The sequence below is a fragment of the Mauremys mutica genome, chromosome 2 (assembly GCF_020497125.1).
Source record: "Mauremys mutica isolate MM-2020 ecotype Southern chromosome 2, ASM2049712v1, whole genome shotgun sequence".
Taxonomy (NCBI): domain Eukaryota; kingdom Metazoa; phylum Chordata; order Testudines; family Geoemydidae; genus Mauremys; species Mauremys mutica.
Window position 1 is genome coordinate 72,044,492 of NC_059073.1, and position 20,768 is coordinate 72,065,259.

Below are 20,768 nucleotides of genomic sequence, written 5' to 3' on the forward strand. Positions count from 1 at the left end.
TGCTAAGGGCATTTCAGGCAGGAAGGGCATCCACCAGTGCTGGTTCATGGTATGTGACAGAGAGCGTGTGTGTGTTCAGGTGAATGTTCAGTTCTGGCCTAGTACAACATTTTATATGACCATTAGCTATTCGAATACACCCATTCAATTTCCTCACCCAAGGCAGGATTTTTTAAATCTCTCAGTTGATGATCAGTGATTATGAGAATCAGCTGCTGTTGAGATGTCAGGACCTCCTTCTAGAGGTAGTCCCAGAATAACTGGTTTGTCAAACACTGTCCAGAAGAGGAAGGCTAATTAGTCTCCAGAGAAGATCTGAGTTTGGCCCAAATGATCCAGGAGTGCTATGTCTGCCACTTCAGACCTGACCCTGAAGTGTCCCATAAGGAAAGATTGTGCTTGATGCAGTGAATGCTATAGGAGATAACTGGAGAGGCATGGAGCCTATTAAGAAGTGGGTGGTATGCAACAATGAGGTGAGGAAGATAAAGGAATGCATAGAGGCCAGAAGTAGATCCCACACGATCTCTCCCAAGTGGAGGTACTAGAGCTGTACCCCACCCAGACCATCAACAGGCTATGGGGACTTGAGACCACCCTAATGAACCAGCTCTTCACAGATAAATACACATGGGAAGGGTATGTCATATAATGTGATTTTTATTTCTCACAACTTCTGAGATGTATAGCGTCTTATGCTTACTACTCTGAATGTTCCCTGATACCCCAGTGAGCATTAACAGAATGCCTATTTAAGATGCAACTCCCATTGTGACCTTCCCCTGGTGTTATCTGTACCGGTGATCTGCTAGGTCACTCTAATCCTCAAATCTGGAAGCCAGCCTTACCCTGCTCTGCTGTGAGAACTCCCACTCCTGGGCTGTTCACGCACAGCCTCTGGCATGTAAGCTGCTCCCAGCTATGTGAGTGAGCACTTTTGGCCAGCCACTGCTTGGATTGTGCAACTGAATGGCACTAGCCAATATCTCCGGTCCCAGACACAACCCTAGGAACCTCCGTCTTGCAGTATCCAATTGTGCCCGCTGGACATTGCAAGCTTATATGAGTTCGACAATTTAACATAGAAATTGATATGTACCACACTTGTTATCACAAGGGGAGTCTCTGACATCTTCAAACCAAATGCACTGCTTCAGGTAGAATAAACAAACAAATTTATTTACTACAAAAGATAGATTTTAAGGGATTATAAGTCAAAGCACAACAAATTTGATTTGGTTAAATTAAATAAAAGAAAAATGCATTCTAAGCTGATCTTAACACTTTCAATGCCCTTACAAACTTAGATGTTTCTCACCACAGGCTGGCTGGCTTTACCAGGCTTTCCCCTTGATCAGCGCTTCAGTTGCTTGGTGGTGGTATCTGTAAATGGAGGTGGAAGAGAGAGGTAGAGCATGGCAAAAGTCTCTCCCTTTTATCATGTTCTTTTTTCCCTCTTGGCTTTGCCCCCCCCCTCCCTCTTCAGGGTCAGGTGAGCATTACCTCATTATAGTCCCAAACTTATCAAGGGAAGGGGGGTGACTTACTCGAGAGTCCAACAAATCCTTTGTTGCTGCCTAGGTGTCCTTTGTTCCTGTGAGGCTGGGCTGGGTTTGTCCTATACATGCCCTGATGAGGTGTGAACTGCCCCTTTGTTCCTGGAGAGTTTTGCCTGGGCTTATTTTAAGCCATGAGGACACATTTTCAGCCTCATAACTATATACATGAAATTACAACCTATAATATTACTATAACAACAATGCTCAGTCATCATGAGCCTTCCGAAGACACCCAACATGACAAACTTTGCATTGGATACCACACAATCATATTATAAGGATGACTGTGGGGGTGTTCCCCCGAGATACAGTGTGTCACAGCCATGTGTCCTAATTTTCAGCTACACAGTAATCAGATGGAGCATACCTAATGTCAGCTACCAGTGCTCTCTTCTATCTCCACAGTAAGGCAGAGACCACGTGCCTTGCACTGAGAACAGGCTGAAGATGTTTTCCCATGAGTAGTATTCATGCAGCATATATACCGAGCCTCAGTTTGTGTGTATTGAATTTCCCCCCATTTTACTCTCCCACAGCCTGACAAACGCAGCCTGACAAACGCAGTTCCCTTAATAAGATTGGGCTGCCACTAGTCAGGATCTTCAGAGGTAACCATTCCTTAGCCCTTCAGGTGCCACAGCCCTTGCAAAGGAAGAAAGGGGGAAATGGCACCCTGACAACCTTCTACTGCTTCTCCCCATGAGCAATGATACCTGCGCCCTCCATCAGGTGACACCTGGCCCACAGCATCCATTCAAGTGAAGGATAGAGTCTCTTCTTGTTGGACCAACAACTGAAAGATACGACGCACCTTGTTCTTCAGGAACTGCCAGGCAGAACCTGGAACCTTTTGTCCCAGAGCCACTGACACATACCGAGAGAGGTTATGGTGTCCTGCAACAAAACCTCGCTGCAGGAAAGAGGAACACTGAGGCTGAAGAATGCTACGTGGACAGAGGAGCAGCATTCACTAGGGAGGTGGTGAACTGGACCCATGTGAGTGCAGATTATCAGAGTGGGTTATCCAGCTCCCTATATACAGAGTTCTTGACTAGTGTGGCTGTTTCCAAGAGCCCCCATTTTGCCTTACATTAGAAGTTCTCATCCTGTCTAAACTGGAAGACCGTGATGACTGCAAGGCTAGTGAAATGGCAACATCTCAAGATTTGAGCAAGAGAAAATCCAGCTATTGCAAGAGAAAGAGATTTGCAACCAGGTGGTTTAAAAATTGTAATTTTTGTCTGTTTTTATTAAAACCTATTTAACTTAAATCACTAAGTTTTTGGATAAAGGAAGTATTTCTTAAAATCTAATACCTTTCTCCTTTCAAGTGTGAGAAGTCCTTGAGTCTGGTTGCTTTCTCAGCAAAACCATGGGACACCAAACTTGACATTACTGCCATTAGTAAAGGTAAAACAGAAGCTTTCTTCTTAATTAAAAATGAACAACCCCTTTGAATCTTCTTTATCCAAAGGTGTGTGTGTGTGTGGGAGATGGATTCATAGTGCAGCGTGGCTTTGTCCTCAGTGAGTGACTTAGACCATGTTTGGAGTTTTATGAGTCTTCTCCTGCCCTTGAATTTACAAATTCAGTACTTTAGCACAAGCATAAAAACTCAAACTTTTTCACCTGAGTTCAAGCCCCATAGATATCTCATTCAGGGGAGTAGTTATAAATGGAGGCCCATGTGAGGATTTTAACTCTTGTTGACCTTTGAAAGTTGGGATGAATTTCTACAATCAGGGATATGTGTAATTCATATCAGCATGGTGTGGCTCTTTATCCTCCTCTAGGGCTAAACCATATATACAGGGTTAAGTCTATTATTCCATTTGAGCTATTAGACCTAGTCCTTTAGCTGTAGCATCTGAGGTTCATGCTTTTTGATCCAGAGTTCCCAGGTTGACTCCCCACAGATGACCCAGCCAGCACTGATATTGCAAGGGAACTGATGTATTAAAAAAAATCCTTTGCAATTCATATTTAATATTTTAATAACAATTTTTGTACAAAATTTTAACTAGTTACAATAAGATTTATAATAAACAAGTAAACATTATGGCAAGGATTTTAAAAATTAGCCTCTCAGGTTTTGCTCCTAAGTCCATATTTAGGCAACTAAATAAGTGGCCTGATTTTTCAGAAGTGCTGTATCAGTGGGAGCTGTTGGGCATTCACCACTCTTGAAAATCAAGCCACTTATTTAGGTGCCTAGATACAGACCTAGGAATCTAGCTTTAGGCAACGTTTTTAAAGTCTTAACCTATAATTAGTATGTTAAAGTTAATTCAGTGACAGGCAACTCTTGCATTTGTGTGATAACAATAATAATGATTACTATGAAAGTGTGAATTTATTTTCTGGGGTCCCTACTACTATACATTTGAGACTGCCATGAATTCAGAATGTAGTGATAACACATGACCTAAAATGTGAATGTGGAGGTTGCAACATACTGATTTTTACACTCTATGCTGGCTCTGTGTTAAGTTTCATATTGACGTAATTTTTTTAAATGACTTTTAAGACTATAAAAACATTAGATTCATTCTACTTCATATGTCCCCAGTTTTCACTATGTTCTGATTCAATTGGTATTGACAAAAAAAACAAAAAACAAAACAAAAAAAACCCAGGAGTCCTTGTGGCACCTTAGAGACTAACAAATTTATTTGGGCATAAGCTTTCGTGGGCTAGAACCCACATCATCAAGTGTATGAAGTAAAAAATACAGGAGCAGGTATAAGTACATGAAAGGATGGGGGTGCTCTAGCAAGTGTGAGGTCAGTCTAACGAGATAAATCAATTAACAGCAGGATACCAAGGGAGGAAAAATAACTTTTGAAGTGGTAAGAGAGAGGCCCGTTACAGACAGTTGACAAGAAGGTGTGAGTAACAGTAGGGAGAAATTAGTATTGGGGAAATTAAGTTTAGGTTTTGTAATGACCCAACCACTCCCAGTCTTTATTCAGGCCTAATCTGATGGTATCTAGCTTGCAAATTAATTCCAGTTTTGCAGCTTCACATTGGAGTCTGTTTTTGAAGTTTTTTTTGTTGAAGAATTGCCACTTTGAAGTCTGTTACTGAGTGAGCAGAGAGATTGAAGTGGTCTCCTCCTGGTTTTTGCATGTTATGATTCCTGATGTCCAATTTGTGACCATTTATTCTTTTACGTAGAGACTGTTTGGTTTGGCCAATGTACATGGCGGAGGGGCATTGCTTGCACATGATGGCATATCACACTGGTAGATGAAATTGGGATTGAGTTTACCCTAAATATATAAATATTGAGATCTGGGGCCTTTCCCAGTTATGCCCCTTGTCTTTGCCCCTTGCTGCTGCTATCCATGGGAATTTCACACAAGGGAGCCTAGCACGATAGCATCCATCTGTATCTTAAAGAAATGTTTGACATTTGTTTTTTGTATGTTTTAATTCATTGCGACAGCTGTCCTCCTATACCACTTCTTTGCTATGCCTCATTCTATTTAATGCATTTGTACTTCACATATTAACCACTATCGTAGAATGTTGTCATAGTATATTTGTCATTCTTGCAAACAAATTGATCTCATACTGAAGTGGAACATTTCAGCCTGAAAATGTTATTTTGTCAAAGTTATGTCTGGATGAAAAATGATTTTGAGCCGCCTTTTTAGCTTTAACTAAACTCATTAATGCAATACTATAATTTCTAAATCCTCATTCTCTTTGTCGCTGCTTGCAACAGTATTATCAAAGAATCCTTACATATTAGTAATGTATATTGATACTTTTCTGGAACATGTACCAATTTGTTAATAACACTGTGCCTACCAAACCTCAAATTTCCCTGTAGGTTTATGTTAGCTGTGATTTTTTTCCGTAGTTACTCGCTGTCTTGAAAAAAATGTGTAAGTGTTGATGATGTGTCCTGTTAAATAGCTGCTACATCCTACTCCAGAAGTGAGTGCATTGCAGTGATGGGTGAAATAAGACACATGGTAAATTTTTCAAAAGTGCTTAAGTGACTTAGGAGCCAAGGTTCATTTAAAGTCATTGGAAGTCAGTAGGCCTTAGGCTTCCACGGGCTGAAGTTGCTTAGATGCTTTTTGAGAATTTTACTCATAATTTGTAATCAGACAAATGGCATTTCCACTCTGCTCCTTACAAAGTGGACACACTTTACGGTCATTTTTCTTCCTGGGGTTTGGTAACTTAAACAATAATATCCAAACATAAATTTAAGCCAAAGTTTTTCCTCTGGAATATCTCTATTCCTCCCAGGTATGTTAGTACCACAGAGGCTCCAGCCACCCCTATTATTTGCTAGCTGGAGATAACAAGATCTACCTATGAACATAAGATAGCAGAAATTATTCTGCATCTTCATGCAAGCTTCTAGCACCTGAGCTTATGTTGACTGAGGAGAGGAGCCTTTCACTTTTATGTAGGATCATCAAAACTGCTACTCTGTTACATTTCTTATTATATCATGGACTATATTTGACCCTCTTTCTGTGCACAGAACTTTCACTGAAGTTAATGGGGGAAGGGGGCTGGGGTTGTACAAAGACAGAGGGTAAAATATGATCCATAGTTTATAAATATTTTCTTAAGGCTCTTTGAGAACTTTAGATGAAAGACAGTAAATGTGAGTCATCTTATATGTGCTGCATTAAATCCAACTCTGCTCTTAGTCCCGTACTTGACATTTTAAAACAGATACTGATATTTTCCTCACAGCTGAAGTTAAACTATTGGATCAATAATTTTAATTTTCTGCAGCATCCCTAAACTTTTTTTTTTTTAAGGAAAACATGACGTTTTAAGTCAATACTTTCACCCTGTACAAGTGCAGGCCTGTGCAAAGCAAGGAACTTGGAAAACCAGGCTTCCCATATACCACTGACTTCCATTGTCTGAGGTCATAAAAAAAACAGGGGAGAGAGAGGACAGCTAGTCAACCAGATATCTGTTCACTTTTTTGTCACGTGTTGGAGAGTACAAGTAATATGTGATTTTTGAAAACTCGATCAGCACATTATGGCATCTTTCTGGTTGCTTCTACTGTGCATTTACTAATTGTTTGTCAAAAAGTCTTCCCAAGAAGCTGTCTGACTCCAAAGCTGATAATAGAAGCATTTCTGAATCTAGAATATTATGGTTGGACGAGACCTCAGGAGGTCATCTAGTCCAACCCCCTGCTCAAAGCAGGACCAATCCCCAGATTTTTACCCCAGTTCCCCAAATGGCCCCCTCAAGGATTGAACTCACAATTCTGGGTTTAGCAGGCCAGCGCTCAAACAAACCACTGAGCTATCTCTCTCCCCAATCTAGCAGCAGGCAGTCACAGCAATGAAAATGAACCTAACTCCATTCCATTTTTTTTTGCTGGTAACTGATCTTATGACACCAATAATGATAAAGCTAAAGGGGCAGGGCCCCAAGCAGCACGCCGAATTGCTGCCGCGGGCGGCGGGGGCAGTCCATGTGACCTTAGGGCGGCACGCGCATTTCCACCGCAGCGGAGGCAATTCAGCGGCAGCTTCTATGTTTAGCTGAAGCCGCCGCGGACAGCTAAACATAGAAGCTGCCGCCGAATTGCCGCCACCGCGGAAACGTGCCTGCCGCCCTAACGGCGCATGGACTGCTCCCGCCACCTGTGGCAGCAATTCGGCGCGCTGCTTGAGGGCAAAAACACAGGGACTGCCGCCCCTTGTAGATTGCCGCCCTAAGCACCAGCTTGGAATGCTGGTGCCTGGAGCTGGCCCTGTAAAGGGGGATAAGGTGCTGGGCCAGGATATGTCTGTGTGTGTGTGTGTGTGTAGAGGAAGTCCAGCCCTGACTGGAGCTTTTTCTCTCTTCCTCCGCATCTTTCTCCTGCTCCTGGTGTTGGGAGAACTCCAAGGGGTGGGTGTTGGGGCCATGTGGTGGGTTAAAGGGCTTATGTGGGGGCACTTGGGTTGGCTGTCTGTTCTCCCCACCTTCGGTTCTCTGCTCCAACAGCTCTCAGGTATTCTCACTGCAGTGTGGGCTGCTTTGGTGGAGACATGAGCCTGACTTTTGAATATTCAGTGACTTTGGCAGGCTGCCAAACTTTTTTTGTGGTTGCAAGTGAGAGAATGAAAATGGCAATTTGAACACTTTCTATCTCAGCCAAATCTGAATGGAATTTAATCGGATAAAGAAAAGGCACTTTTGTAGCTCAAGGGGATCCCCCTGCTAAGTATCAAAGGCCTCTTGTCAACAATGATAAAGTAAAAGTCACAGGAATCCTCTGTAATGTAGTGTTAGGCAACTGCTACCAGCTCCTTCTATAATATATTGGTAAAGTGTAGGTTATTGCTAGGCTACAATGAAGCCAGGTGCCCTCTCACCCAAGGTCACTAGTGCTTCTGGGTGAGAGATTCAAGTTCCCTCAACTTGCAGGTTCAGGAGACTAGCAGAAAAGACAATTTTTCCTTCTAATCTATGAGAGTCTTTGGACAGCAGTAAACAGTCTGATCCCCCACTGGGCAGGAGATCTGTGAAAGACATCTGCTACTGCAACCTGATTCGACACTGATCCCAGGACCATAATGCCCATAAGCCTTAGTTTGGGGGCGCACTTGTGGAGAGATAATTGTGTGGGAGGGCTCACAAAAGTCTTCTCATTACTAGACTTTGTACATTTACTTTTATATTAAAAATTAAGATTTTAGGAGAAAGTGGCTGCGTTACAAAGTGTGGTGCTCACAAATCCTAGGTTTTCAGGTACAAATCAGTTAAGTATACACCCAAACAGGTAGTTAGGCACATTAATGCCTGTTTACACACACATTTGAGATCTGTGGATAGAACAAATTTGAACAAGGAAAAGTTGTTGTGAATCTTATAATACTTTCAGATCTATAGAGAAAAAGTACTCTCTAAAGGAAAAGTAGTAGAGTCAAAAGCAGATCCAGATTTCCTGAGACCCAGTCTCTTGTACAATCAGCAAGACCACAACTGTCCTAGAATAATAATGCCTGACTAGTGTTTATCAGCATATTCACATTGACAATGATGAGAAACAATCAATATTCTGTTGTGTGCCACCTCAGAGACTTTAAGGGCCTGCTGTTGAAAATGTGGCCCCCATAGTTTTGTATGCTCTTGCAGGCCACATTTCTTAATCGGTGTTACACAAACCAATAAAATATCAGTTTTGCTTGAATGTATATCGAGAAAATAGTATTATGATTAATGTAATTTTTATGGACTCTAGTAGCCTATTTAACCAGGTATCTTGTGTAAATTGGCATAGCTCCCGTGAAATAAATTGAGAGATGCTAATTTACGCCAGCTGAGGATTTGGCCCTGCAAGAGTAATGAGTAATGATTTATTCATGCCGTAGCATGGTGAGATGAGGATACCCATTCTGTAAAAAAAAAAAAAAAAAAACCCCAACAGGCAGTAAGGGTACAGCTACACTGCAATAAAAAAGCCATGACACCAAATCTCAGAGCCCAGGTCAATTGACTCAGGCTCATGGGCCTCAGGCTGTGGGGCTAAAAATTGCAGTGTAGATGTTTGGACTCAAGTTGGAGCCTGGATTCTGAGACCCGACTCCCTCTTGGGGCTTCAGGCCCGAGCCTGAACATTTACACTGCAATTTTTAGTCTCACACTTTGAATCCCGCAAGTCCAAGTCAGCTGACCTGGGCCAACCACAGCCATGCTATGGATCTTTGATAGCAGTGTAGATGTATTTTCAGATGCTTGTAAGGAAAGGAACTGCTAGACTTTTCTATCACTTGCAAATGAAGCAAATAAATTCTCATTTATTTGTAGTTGGATTTTAGAGGATGAAACTAAATCTAGCATCTTTATAATGGCTTGACTAATTTACATGATCCCGTTAAAATTAATCAAAAATCCATTTTTGCCTCTGGCAAGAAAATCTAATTGATGATACAGCAACAGCAACATAGCTGAGAGACTAAATGTAACATATTTAATATAATCCCTCAGTCTTGAACGTGCTTGCATTTTTGTCCAAAAGATTGTTACAACACAGTTTCCCTAATACACTAGCTTCATATGTGAATGTGTTGCTATAATTAAGATTTATTTTTCTTGTATTTCAGGTATACAAAGATGAAGACAGCAACGAACATTTATATTTTCAATCTGGCTATGGCAGATGCTTTAGTTACTACGACTATGCCTTTTCAAAGCACTGAATACCTGATGAACTCTTGGCCATTTGGGGATGTGCTGTGTAAAATAGTTATTTCAATTGACTATTATAACATGTTTACCAGCATATTCACATTGACCATGATGAGTGTTGATCGATACATTGCTGTGTGTCACCCTGTGAAAGCCCTGGACTTCCGCACTCCTCTCAAGGCAAAGATAATCAATATCTGTATATGGCTATTGTCCTCATCTGTTGGTATATCTGCCATAGTCCTTGGAGGCACCAAAGTCAGAGAAGGTGAGCATAATTTTGATCACTTAAACTCATTCTTTTGCTTCTAAAATAATATAAATGTAACTTGGAATACTGAGTAGAGTGGAACCTTATTGAATCCCACTTCACTAATTCGTGCATCATTTAAATTGTACATAAAAAACCCGGTCTCATTTTCTCAGCAAAATTGTAATAGTGGAATACTTCTCTAAGAACTCATATTTCTAAGACTTCAATACTTAAATATGCTACAGAATATTATAGTATGAAATATTAAAGTTAAAGATAAGATACACTGGTCAACTAAATGAATAAATGACATTTTATGATGCATTATCCTTGATAAGTGCAGGAGGAAGAGGTCAGGATAAAAGTCTGAGATTTGGCTGGAGAACTTCATGAGAGAAGTTTCAGCAGAGATCGGAAAATGGAAGCCAGATTGGTGTTTGAAGAGCCTCAAGCAGAATTAGAAGACAGAGGCTGATTGTAAATAACCAATTCAAGAAGCTTAGAGAAGAAGAGGGGAAAGAAGATAGGTCATAGTAGGTTTCTTGTGATGGTAGGAGTAGGGATCAATAGCTCTGGGTCTTACTTCTGGATTATGTCTTAGGTTCCTAAGGTTTCAGAGTAGCAGCCGTGTTAGTCTGTATCCGCAAAAAGAACAGGAGTACTTGTGGCACCTTAGACTAACAAATTTATTTGAGCATAAGCTTTCATGGGCTACAGCCCACTTCATCAGATGCATAGAATGGAACATATAGTAAAAGAATATATATACATACAGAGAACATGAACACTGACAGAGCCAGAAAAGTACCCAGAAGTCACCTACTACAGGACAGGCCCAACAAAGAAAATAACAGAACACCACAAGCCATCACCTTCAGCCCCCAACTAAAACCTCTCCAGTGCATCATACAACCTATCCTGAAAGATGATCCCTCACTCTCACAGATTTTGGGAGACAGACCTGTCCTCACTTACAGACCGCCCCCCAACCTGAAGCAAATACTCACCAGCAATCACACACCACACAACAAAAACACTAACCCAGGAACCTATCCTTGCAACAAAGCTTGATGTCAACTCTGTCCACATATTTATTCAAATGACACCATCATAGGACCTAGTCACATTAGCCCCACCATCATGGGCTTGTTCACCTGCACATCTACCAATGTGATATATGCCATCATGTGCAAGCAATGCCCCTCTGCCATGTACATTGGCCAAACCAGACAGTCTCTATGCAAAAGAACAAATGGACACAAATCTGACATCAGGAATCATAACATTCAAAAAACAGACTCCAATGAGAAACTGCTGAGCTTGAATTAATATGCAAACTAGATACCATTTACTTGGGTTTGAATAGAGACTGGGAGTGGCTGGGTCATTCCACATATTGAATCTATTTTCCCATGTTAAGTATCCTCACACCTGCTTGTCAACTGTCTAAAATGGGCCATCTTAATTATCACTACAAAAGTTTTTTTTTCTCCTGCTGATAATAGCTCATCTTAATTAATTAGCCTCTTACAGTTGGTATGGCTACTTCCACTTTTTCATGTTCTCTGTATATATATATATATATAGAGAGAGAGAGAGAGAGAGAGATCTCTTCTTACTATATGTTCCATTCGATGCATCTGATGAAGTGGGCTGTAGCCCACGAAAGCTTATGCTCAAATAAATTTGTTAGTCTCTAAGGTGCCACAAGTACTCCTGTTCTTTTTATGTTCCTAATAACTCATTCTTCAGGGTTTTAATGGACCACCTGCAGGGAGTCAGGAAGGGATTTATCTCCCACCCATATATTCTGTTTTTTTTTTTTTAAATCTCTTTTCTCTGAAGCATCAGGGATGGCCACAGTTGGAGATGGGACATAGGCCTGGGGATCAGATGGATTGGGGGGAGGCAAGGCTCTGAGGTGGCCCTTAGCATTCTCTTTCTCAGTTGCTTGTAGGGTGGCCAGGTGCCCAGTTTTCGACCAGAAAGTCTGGTTGAAAAGGGGACCTAACAGTGTCTGGTCAGATCTGCTGACCGGACAACCAATGTCCGGTTACTGTGAGTTGGGGAGGCGGAGAGGTGCCAGGTAATCACCCACGCCAGCCCTTACTCTTACTGGCTCTTATCTTCATTGGGTGGCTGAAGCTCTGCAGCCCCAGCTCTGCTCCTGATCTGGGTGGTGGGAGGAGGAAATCAGAAAGTGACGGGAGGGGAGGGGAGAAGAGGGGTGGATGGGGATAGAGCCTCAGGGGAAGAGGTGGGGCAGCGGCAGGGCGTTGGGGGAATAGGCAGGACAGGCGTGTGGCCTTGTGGGGAAGAGGCAGAGTAGGGGAAGTTCCAGCACTCCTGCTGGAGTGTCCAGCTTTTAAATATTACCAAGTTGGCAACCCTAGTTGCTTGGCTGGCTGGTCCTTCCTCACATGCTCAGGATCTAACTGCTACCATATGTGGGGTCAGGAAGCAATTTTCCCCCAGGTCAGTCTGGCAGTGACCATGGGGGATTTTCACCTGTGTGGGTGTGGGTCATTTGCCAAGATTTTCTGGGTTTATTTTACTTTGCCATTTCCCTGCCATTGTGGGGGCCTTGGGTAAGTTATAGTAAATATTTTACTAAAATATATTTAGCTAGGGTGGAATCTGTTGAGTCAATTCCAACAGTTTCTTATTATGTAAATGAAAAAATATAAAAGTTGATACTGGATCTAAATCCAAACAATGGACTTTGAGTAATTGAAGTAATTTTTAATTTAAAATTAAAGGAATGTGGATTACTGATAAGTGTACATGTTCTTACTGAACTACTTTGTCTATATATTCAAAACTAATTTGGTAAGTAATTGGTTTTACCAGTTCCAATTTCCAACTTAGAAGATTTTAACCTATTAGAAGTTCAAAGATCTAAAAATGGCAGCTTTGAAATTCACATGCACAAAAAACTCAGAAACATGAAAAAGGAAATGTGTAAATGGAATATCTTCCAAATGTTGCTCTAATAGGTTTGTTAAGTTAATAATTACAAATGTGCAGGAACTTCTTTGGGAGGGAGTTTCATGACTTTGAAATTTGTTTTGTTCCAGAAAAAAAATGTTTTTGAATAAGATTGGGGTTAACGGAATTTTAAGTATGAAAGTAAAATAGAAGCAACATTTCTTATTTCTCTCAAAGTGTAAATCACAAGCTATACAGAGCTCATGAACAAGTTTAAAATCTTTTGCATGAGAATCTAATAACATTAAGTAACTTTTGTGCTGTAGCCTTTAAACAGGGCCAGACTTAGCATGTTTCCAAGTTAAAAAAAATATTTTGCTTCCACCTTCTTTCTCAGCCCCCTCGCCCCACAATAATGTATTAACTGTGATACTGCTTCAAAATAACAAATCCAGGGACTTGCTATGGTTTTCCAGACCCTACAATGACAGCTCTGGATGACCATGAGGACATTGTGAATAATCTGAGATCATTAGGAAATGCAGTGACATGTTTTCAAGGGTAATGAGCATTTTACTCTTTCGCTACAAGGAGAAGGTCTAGAAACTTTTCCAAAAAATGAAAGCTAAATCTAATATCAAATTCTCCTTTCCATTTTTTGTTCCATTGGTGAACCACAGAGGCTGCCTTTTTCTTTAAATACAGACAGTGTGAGGGAGGTCTATATTGTGCTTTCTGCTACTTAGGAAATGCATTAACTGCATCGCACAAGAATGAGATAGCTAAAAAATATGGACACTTGTTCCCAGACTCCATAAAGCTGTCACATTTATTAATTAAGAGAGTGTAAAAAGAAATGAGTTGACATCTAAATCAAATATTTGCTGGAATTTATCTTGCAAAAAACATGCAATACAATATCAAAGATTTGGTGAATACTAGAGCTGAGAGGACAGAGGAAGAGCTGTTTCACAAAGGATTTTGAAATCTGGCTTCATTCAGAATTGAAACAAAACCTGAAAATTTCAAAATTCTCCATGAAGAAAAGTTCTGAAAAAAATTAGTTTCAGATCAAAATTTGACAGCATTAAATTGAATATTTTATACTTATACATCTATTCTTGTAAATATTATAGAATATATACTACAATACAAGTTAAATAATTTTGAAAAATGTCATTTCAAAATGAAAAATCAAAGTTTCAACTAAAAATGTTAAAATAGCATGTATCAACACTTTCAGAAGTTTTTTCCCCCTTCAGTTTTTTTGGTAAATGAATTTGCAACAAAATCGACCTGATTTAATGAAGTGTTTTGATTTTGACAGAACTGCATATTTTGACAGAATATGGTTCCACCAAAGTTTCTCTGAACAATCCTAGTGAATAGTCTGTTGTAGATTGTTAAGAAACAATGATGTACAATTAATACATTGAATCTTGGCTCCTTTTAAATCCTGATCCAGTAAATGCCAATGCATAACATTTTGCAGAAGAAGAATGATTCTAGTGGAGGAAAATGAATATGCACAGATGTAACCTTTGGGTGGGCTAAAGTTCACTTCATTGCCCTTCTCCAGTGCCTAAAAAACCCCAACTCTCATAGAAAAGCAGCTGGAGACCCAGAATTAGCCTCTAAAGATTTTCAGTAAGGATTGCACAGGGTCAGCCTCCCCACATTCAAGTCCCCAAAAGAGCAAAAGGAATGAACTTAATTAAGTATCAACTGTATAAAGTCTTATGATAAAGAAACATAAATAATAATAATGTTTATAAGATGGCTATTTTATAATCCACATACATTATCTTCACTATTATACATAAATGTAAATAAAGAAAACAAATAAAATCTAAACAGGTCAGTCCCCGCAGAAACAGTGAGAAGAAACTCAGAGTTCCCAAAAAGCTTAAGTTGAGTTCACCCGAGTCTCAGAGTCTTTGAAAATCAAATCTCTAAATCTGCTGAGTCAAAAGCAACATCTTCCTTCCACTTGCTTGTAGGAATCTTCAGCTGGAATCCATGCACTCTCTTCCCCTTCCTCTGCTGAAATCACAGTTAGCCAGTCAGCTAACTGATTAACCAACCACTCAGTTAAGTATATAGATTAAAAAACAGTTACAAGAAAAATGCAAAAAAATGAGAATAGTAAAATAAATGACTTATTCTCCATCATCACATTTAAATAAAAGAAAAGTTAGTGAATCATATTAGTTGAGACAATTTAACTACATTCAAAATTTGAACAACATTCAAAATATTCAATTAAACTAAATGAAATGAGTTTTCCCTCCCAATTTTCCCTTTCTATAATTAACATTGCCCATGCTTCTCTTTTGGAGGGTTAAGAATATCACTAACCTGCTGCCAGGGGCGGCTCTAGACATTTCGCCGCCCCAAGCAAGACGGCATGCCGCGGGAGGCGCTCTGCTGGTTGCTGGTCCTGTGGCTCCGGTGGACCTTCTGCAGGCGTGCCTGCGGAGGGTCCGCTGGTCCTGCGGCTCCACCAAAGCCGTGCGGGACCAGCAGAACCTCCACAGGGATGCCTGCGGAAGGTCCACCGGAGTCGTCTGCCGCCCTCCCGGTGACCGGCAGAGCGCCCCCCGCGGCATGCCGCCCCAAGCACGCGCTTGGCGTGTTGGGGTCTGGAGCCGCCCCTGCCTGCTGCAAAATAATTCAGAGCTAGGAAAACACCCTGCTTCCTTCTCCTGGGCTCAGCTTCTCCCAGCCCACACAGGACACATGGCTTTTTGTATAGCAGCTGCCCTGGCTGCTTTCTCTTATGGAGTCTGACTCCAGCAGCTAGAGATTCTATTGAGCATACCCCAAACCACCACACCCAACTCCAGAAACTTCTGGATGTGGAATGCAAATTGTGCATCTGCCTAGCAACAGTGACCCAGACACAGCTCACCCCTATCCACCCCTCAATAGATCTCGCAAAGAGATATCTCCCTAGTAGGCACATGGGTTCCACAGACGGGAATGAAAGCCAAACTACCAGTCATAGTGAAAAATGCCCAGTAAACACTAGTGGAGAATCTGACCCTTTGTCTTGTTTTCCCATTTATCTTGTGTCTTGTTTTCCCTTGTGCTTGGTTTATATGATGGAATACTACACTGAGGTAAGCAAGTGAACTTAAGACTATCACACTGACTACAAGCCTCCTGTATGATGAAGTAAGACTAGAACATAAAATAAAATGTCAGCATGTGACCCCCCCATTCATAAAATTACAGCAAGAACAGAAGTGAACTGATGTCAATGGGGTCAAATCCTGCTCAGACAGAATTCTCAGTGAAGTTTTCTGCAAAAGGAGCAACTCAGTTAGACTCTGTGTATACCAGTTTGCTTTACCTAGGATTCATTTTTAAAAAGATTTCCAAGGTGTGAGGGTTTACACCCCTCGTTACTGGGCAGCATAGCCTAGTGGCCAGGGTCCGTAGAATTGTCCCTGGTTAGGACCTCACTACAGGCTCAGCAGGGGGTTCCTACCAAAACACGCTGAGGCTCACTGGGGGCAAGGTACCAGTCTGTCACCCCCCCCTGCCCAGGTCACTTCCTACTGGCTCAGGAGTTGGGGTCTCCCACAAATCCCCAGATTCTCCACAGGACTCTGGGTCCGTCACCTCCCCTGGTTCCTCCTGCAGTAGGGGTTTGTGCCAGCCTGTAGAAGCCTCCATTTCCAGCAACTTCAAGAGTGTTGGCTGGTCCTGCACAGGAGCTTCCTGGTTAAGTCCTTCCCCTGTGGCTGCCAGCCCAGATTGAGCTGAATTCCCTCTCTTTATACTCCCAGAGCACTTGGATCATGCCCAGTATGAATGAGGCGGGACTTCCTCTGTCAGAGCTAATGGTCTGACAGTGCTGGGGCTAGTACGGGGCAGGGCTGCCTCATCACACAAGGGAATGCAGCACTTAGACTGCATAGCGTTTGCACTGAAGAAAGCATGTGGGGAAACATTTCTGCAAACTAATTGTCTCATTGCAAGATTGTCTCATGATGGCAGAAATCTAACGGGATCAGCTAACCTCATGAGATTTCCAGCATTCAGGATGGCAGAAATCTAGCCTTTTTTGGTGGAAATAGCATGAAAGCAGCTACAAGATTTCAACTCAATTGACCTGGTGGTGGAGCTAATAAGGAGGTGTGTGTGTGTGTGACTCCCCCGCCCCTGCTAGTCTTTGGATGTATGTGTGTCAGCTTTCACACCGGGCTTATGGTTGAGGCCATTCCACTCTCACCTGGCAGAGGTAGTTCCTGTCCTGCGGAGCTGGGACCAGCTCCCCACTCTGGGTGCTGTGACACGGTTTGCTGGTTTGTGTGGTGCTGAGATCTCATGTGCAATGTCGCAATGCCACTCACTTAAATTTGGCCCACACAAACCTTCATCATAATGGAGAGGTGTCCCGGCCAAACCTGAATGGAGCTGTGACCCCGTGCTCCAAGGAACAACACCATTCATTAAAATTTGACCTGGCTGCCCTTCTTTCATGATGGAGAGGTGGCCAGGCCAAACCTGAATGGTGCTGCGGCCCCAGGCACCAATGGCCAGAGTGAAGAGCCAGACCTAGTCCTGTGGGACAGGACCATTGCTTCCCAGCGAGTGTGAGGCCTCCAGTTCACCAACAACCCATTGCCCCTCCCTCAGTTGCAAAACCTGGCTCTGCCACTGCATGGAACCTAGCCTCAAATCAAACAGATCCAGAGCCTAACAACTGTTTAGTGCATCTCTATAGATTGTGTTTTTGTTCCTCTGTAGGTTTTATGCCACTCTCGTGCACAAAAGTTTGTATGTAATATAATACATTTTAAAATATTCTCCAACTAGTCCTGAAAGACAGCAGTGGAAAACCAGTTTCAATGAAAACTGAAAGCAATTATTGGAGTGATTTAATGATAACTCCATTTATTTGTATCACATTACATGGTAATCACTTTTGCAAGCTTATACTGTAATACAGATATAGGTTGGAATGTCTAATAATAAAGCAATTTTCTTCTTCTTCTTGCCTCTTCCATTTATAGATACTGCTAGTACTGAATGTTCTTTGCAGTTTCCAGACACTGATTATGTGTGGTGGGACATCTTCATGAAAATCTGCGTCTTTGTCTTTGCATTTGTTATTCCAGTTCTCATTATCATTGTTTGCTATACCCTGATGATCCTGCGCTTGAAGAGCGTACGACTTCTCTCAGGGTCTCGAGAAAAAGACCGAAACCTTCGTCGGATCACCAGATTGGTTCTTGTAGTTGTGGCAGTTTTCATTGTCTGTTGGACTCCCATTCACATTTTTGTGCTGATTGAGGCACTAGGGGATGTGCCCCATAGCACTGCAGCAATCTCCAGCTATTATTTCTGTATTGCTTTGGGTTACACCAACAGCAGTCTAAATCCTATCCTGTATGCTTTTTTGGATGAAAACTTCAAGCGCTGTTTCAAGGACTTCTGCTTTCCCTTTAAGATGAGGATGGACAGGCAGAGCACCAGCAGAGTCAGAAACACAGTCCAAGACCCTGCTTACCTGAGGGAAGTGGATGGGACAAACAAACCAGTATGACTAGTCGTGGAGATGTCATCTTACTGTCCTCAAGGAAGAGGAGAATCAAATGATCTTGGACTAACTCAAATAACCACTGTGGTTTGAGACATTTTTGATAATATTTAGGAATTCTCATAGTTTGAACTAAAATACGTTATTTGCTTAGGGCAGGGAATTCCCTAAAATAAGCTCAAATTAAAAAGAAGACTGACTGCCAGATTTTGGAACCATATTTACAGTGGAGCTGAGCCAGTGGTAAAATACCCACTTTCAGCAAGGTAGGAAGTGCTTCATATTGTATCAGGTGACTCTGGACAAGGAAAAAAAATCAAACTGTTCTTCTTATAGTACATATCTGCCACCATCTAGTCTATACCCAGCAACGTTTGGTGATAACACTAAATCAGGTTATGGCGGAAACTCTGGTTTGACCTAAAAATCTTTGCTTCCGAAACAAAAAGAAGGCATCTTAACTTACTTTGCTGCTTTACAATGAATAGTATCAGTTCTGAGACTACAAAACATGGCAGAGCTATGTAATTCAAATTCTCATTAACTACTTGGTGTGAAATAACATACGTTTGTCTGTATTGTGGAGATCCAGTTTAAGCATGATCTGCCTTCAGACCAAAATGATTTTATTGTGTCTGTGTATTGTGAAAACTTTTCAGTGTTTAAAAAAAATCAAGATTTAAAGATAATCCTTAATATATTTTAGCACGTTAAGTCACATACGATGCTTTCTGTTTTTATATGTGGTTCTCCAAAAGATGTACATCTATTGAGTGTGGATATTCCAGTATGCCTTTCAACAACTTGTTTTTCAGCAAAATACTAGAAAAATGTAAAAATTCTTGACTGGCCACTAAATCGTTAAAAAAACAGTATAACGCAAGACCCAACAGTAAAAGAGCAAATAGGCATGGCTAAAATTAATATTATGTTAGCTGGTCTTGATATATACACCATTTAAGCAAATTTTGAAAAGCAAAGAATGTATGCGAGGACTGGTTACTAAAAATGTAGTAAATTGACACAAAAATCAATGAGAGTTAATTGTATTTATAAGTACACACTATTGCACTGACTAGAGAAAGCTCTCATTACGCATTTAGTCACATTGATACATTTAGCCTCAAAAGAGTCTTATACACTGAGTAAGTAATACTACCTCCATTTTTCAATAAACACATAGGCCTGGTCTACACTAAGAAGGGGGGTCGAACTAGGGTACGCAAATTCAGCTATGTGAATAGCGTAGCTGAATTCGAAGTACCCTAGTTCGACCTAGTCACCGGTCCAGACACGGCAGGGTCGAACTCCGCGGCTCCCCCGTCGACTCCGCTACCGCCGTTTGCAGTGGTGGAGTACCGGAGTCGACCGCAGCGCTTCCGGAGTTCGAACTATCGCGTCTAGATCAGACGCGATAGTTCGAACTCCCAGAAGTCGAACTCACCGCGTCGACCGGGAAGGTAAGTGTAAACCTACCCATAGAAGCCAAGGCAAAGAGAACTTAAGTGACTTGCCCAAGGTTATCAGGTAAGTTTATGGCAGAGCTGAGACTAAACTACGGAACATCAGTCTCCCACTAGTCCTACTAGGACTACTACACCATCTAGGATCTTAATCTTACTCTCATTGAAGTTAATGGGAGTGTTGCTGTTGTGTTCATTGGGAGCAGAATTAGACACCAAGTGAACACCAACTGTTGGATCATTTTCATTACTCATAGTAAAGACATGAGATCTCCATCATAGTTTACAGTGCACTTCAACTGGAGGCTGTTTTGTTGGTGTCTTAAGCTGCCTCTTAACTCAAAGCAGACATGTATGATTTTAAATAAAGATACACATGCCAATATTTTCAATAATGGGTGCCTAAATGTAGGCTCCTAAGTTCATATTTAGGTACCTAACTGAGTGCAGAGTCCATAGACTGCTAGGTGCCCAGCACTTTTGAAATTCATGCCACTTACTTAGGCACTTAAGCATTTAGAATCCTAACTTTAGGACCTATTCTTAAAACTATTGGCCACAGTATCTGGTTAAATCTAGCACTTTCTGATTGTGCCTATATGGCCAAAATTTAATCATTTTTGTTGCTCTCCTCTGGACTTTCTCCAATTTGTCCACATCTTTCCTGAAATGTGGCATCCAGAACTGGACCCAATACTCCAGCTGAGGCCTTATCAGCATGGAGTAGAGTGGAAGAATTATTTCTCGTATCTTGCTTACAAAACTCCTGCTAATACATCCCAGAATGATGTTTGCTTTTTTTGCAACAGTATCACACTGTTGACTCACATTGATTGTGC

At 41.4% G+C, this 20,768-nt stretch overlaps 1 protein-coding gene across 1 annotated transcript in view; it reads left to right on the forward strand.

The window, feature by feature from the left end:
* Positions 1-18,809, forward strand: part of OPRK1 (opioid receptor kappa 1) — a 33,068-nt gene extending 14,259 nt beyond the window's left edge. Inside the window, exons 3-4 of the mRNA XM_045006084.1 lie at positions 9,650-10,002; positions 17,940-18,809. Of these exons, the coding sequence (XP_044862019.1) occupies positions 9,650-10,002; positions 17,940-18,472 (886 nt within the window). The 3' untranslated portion in view covers positions 18,473-18,809. The remainder of the gene's footprint in view (positions 1-9,649; positions 10,003-17,939) is intronic.
* The last annotated feature ends 1,959 nt before the right edge of the window (positions 18,810-20,768 follow it).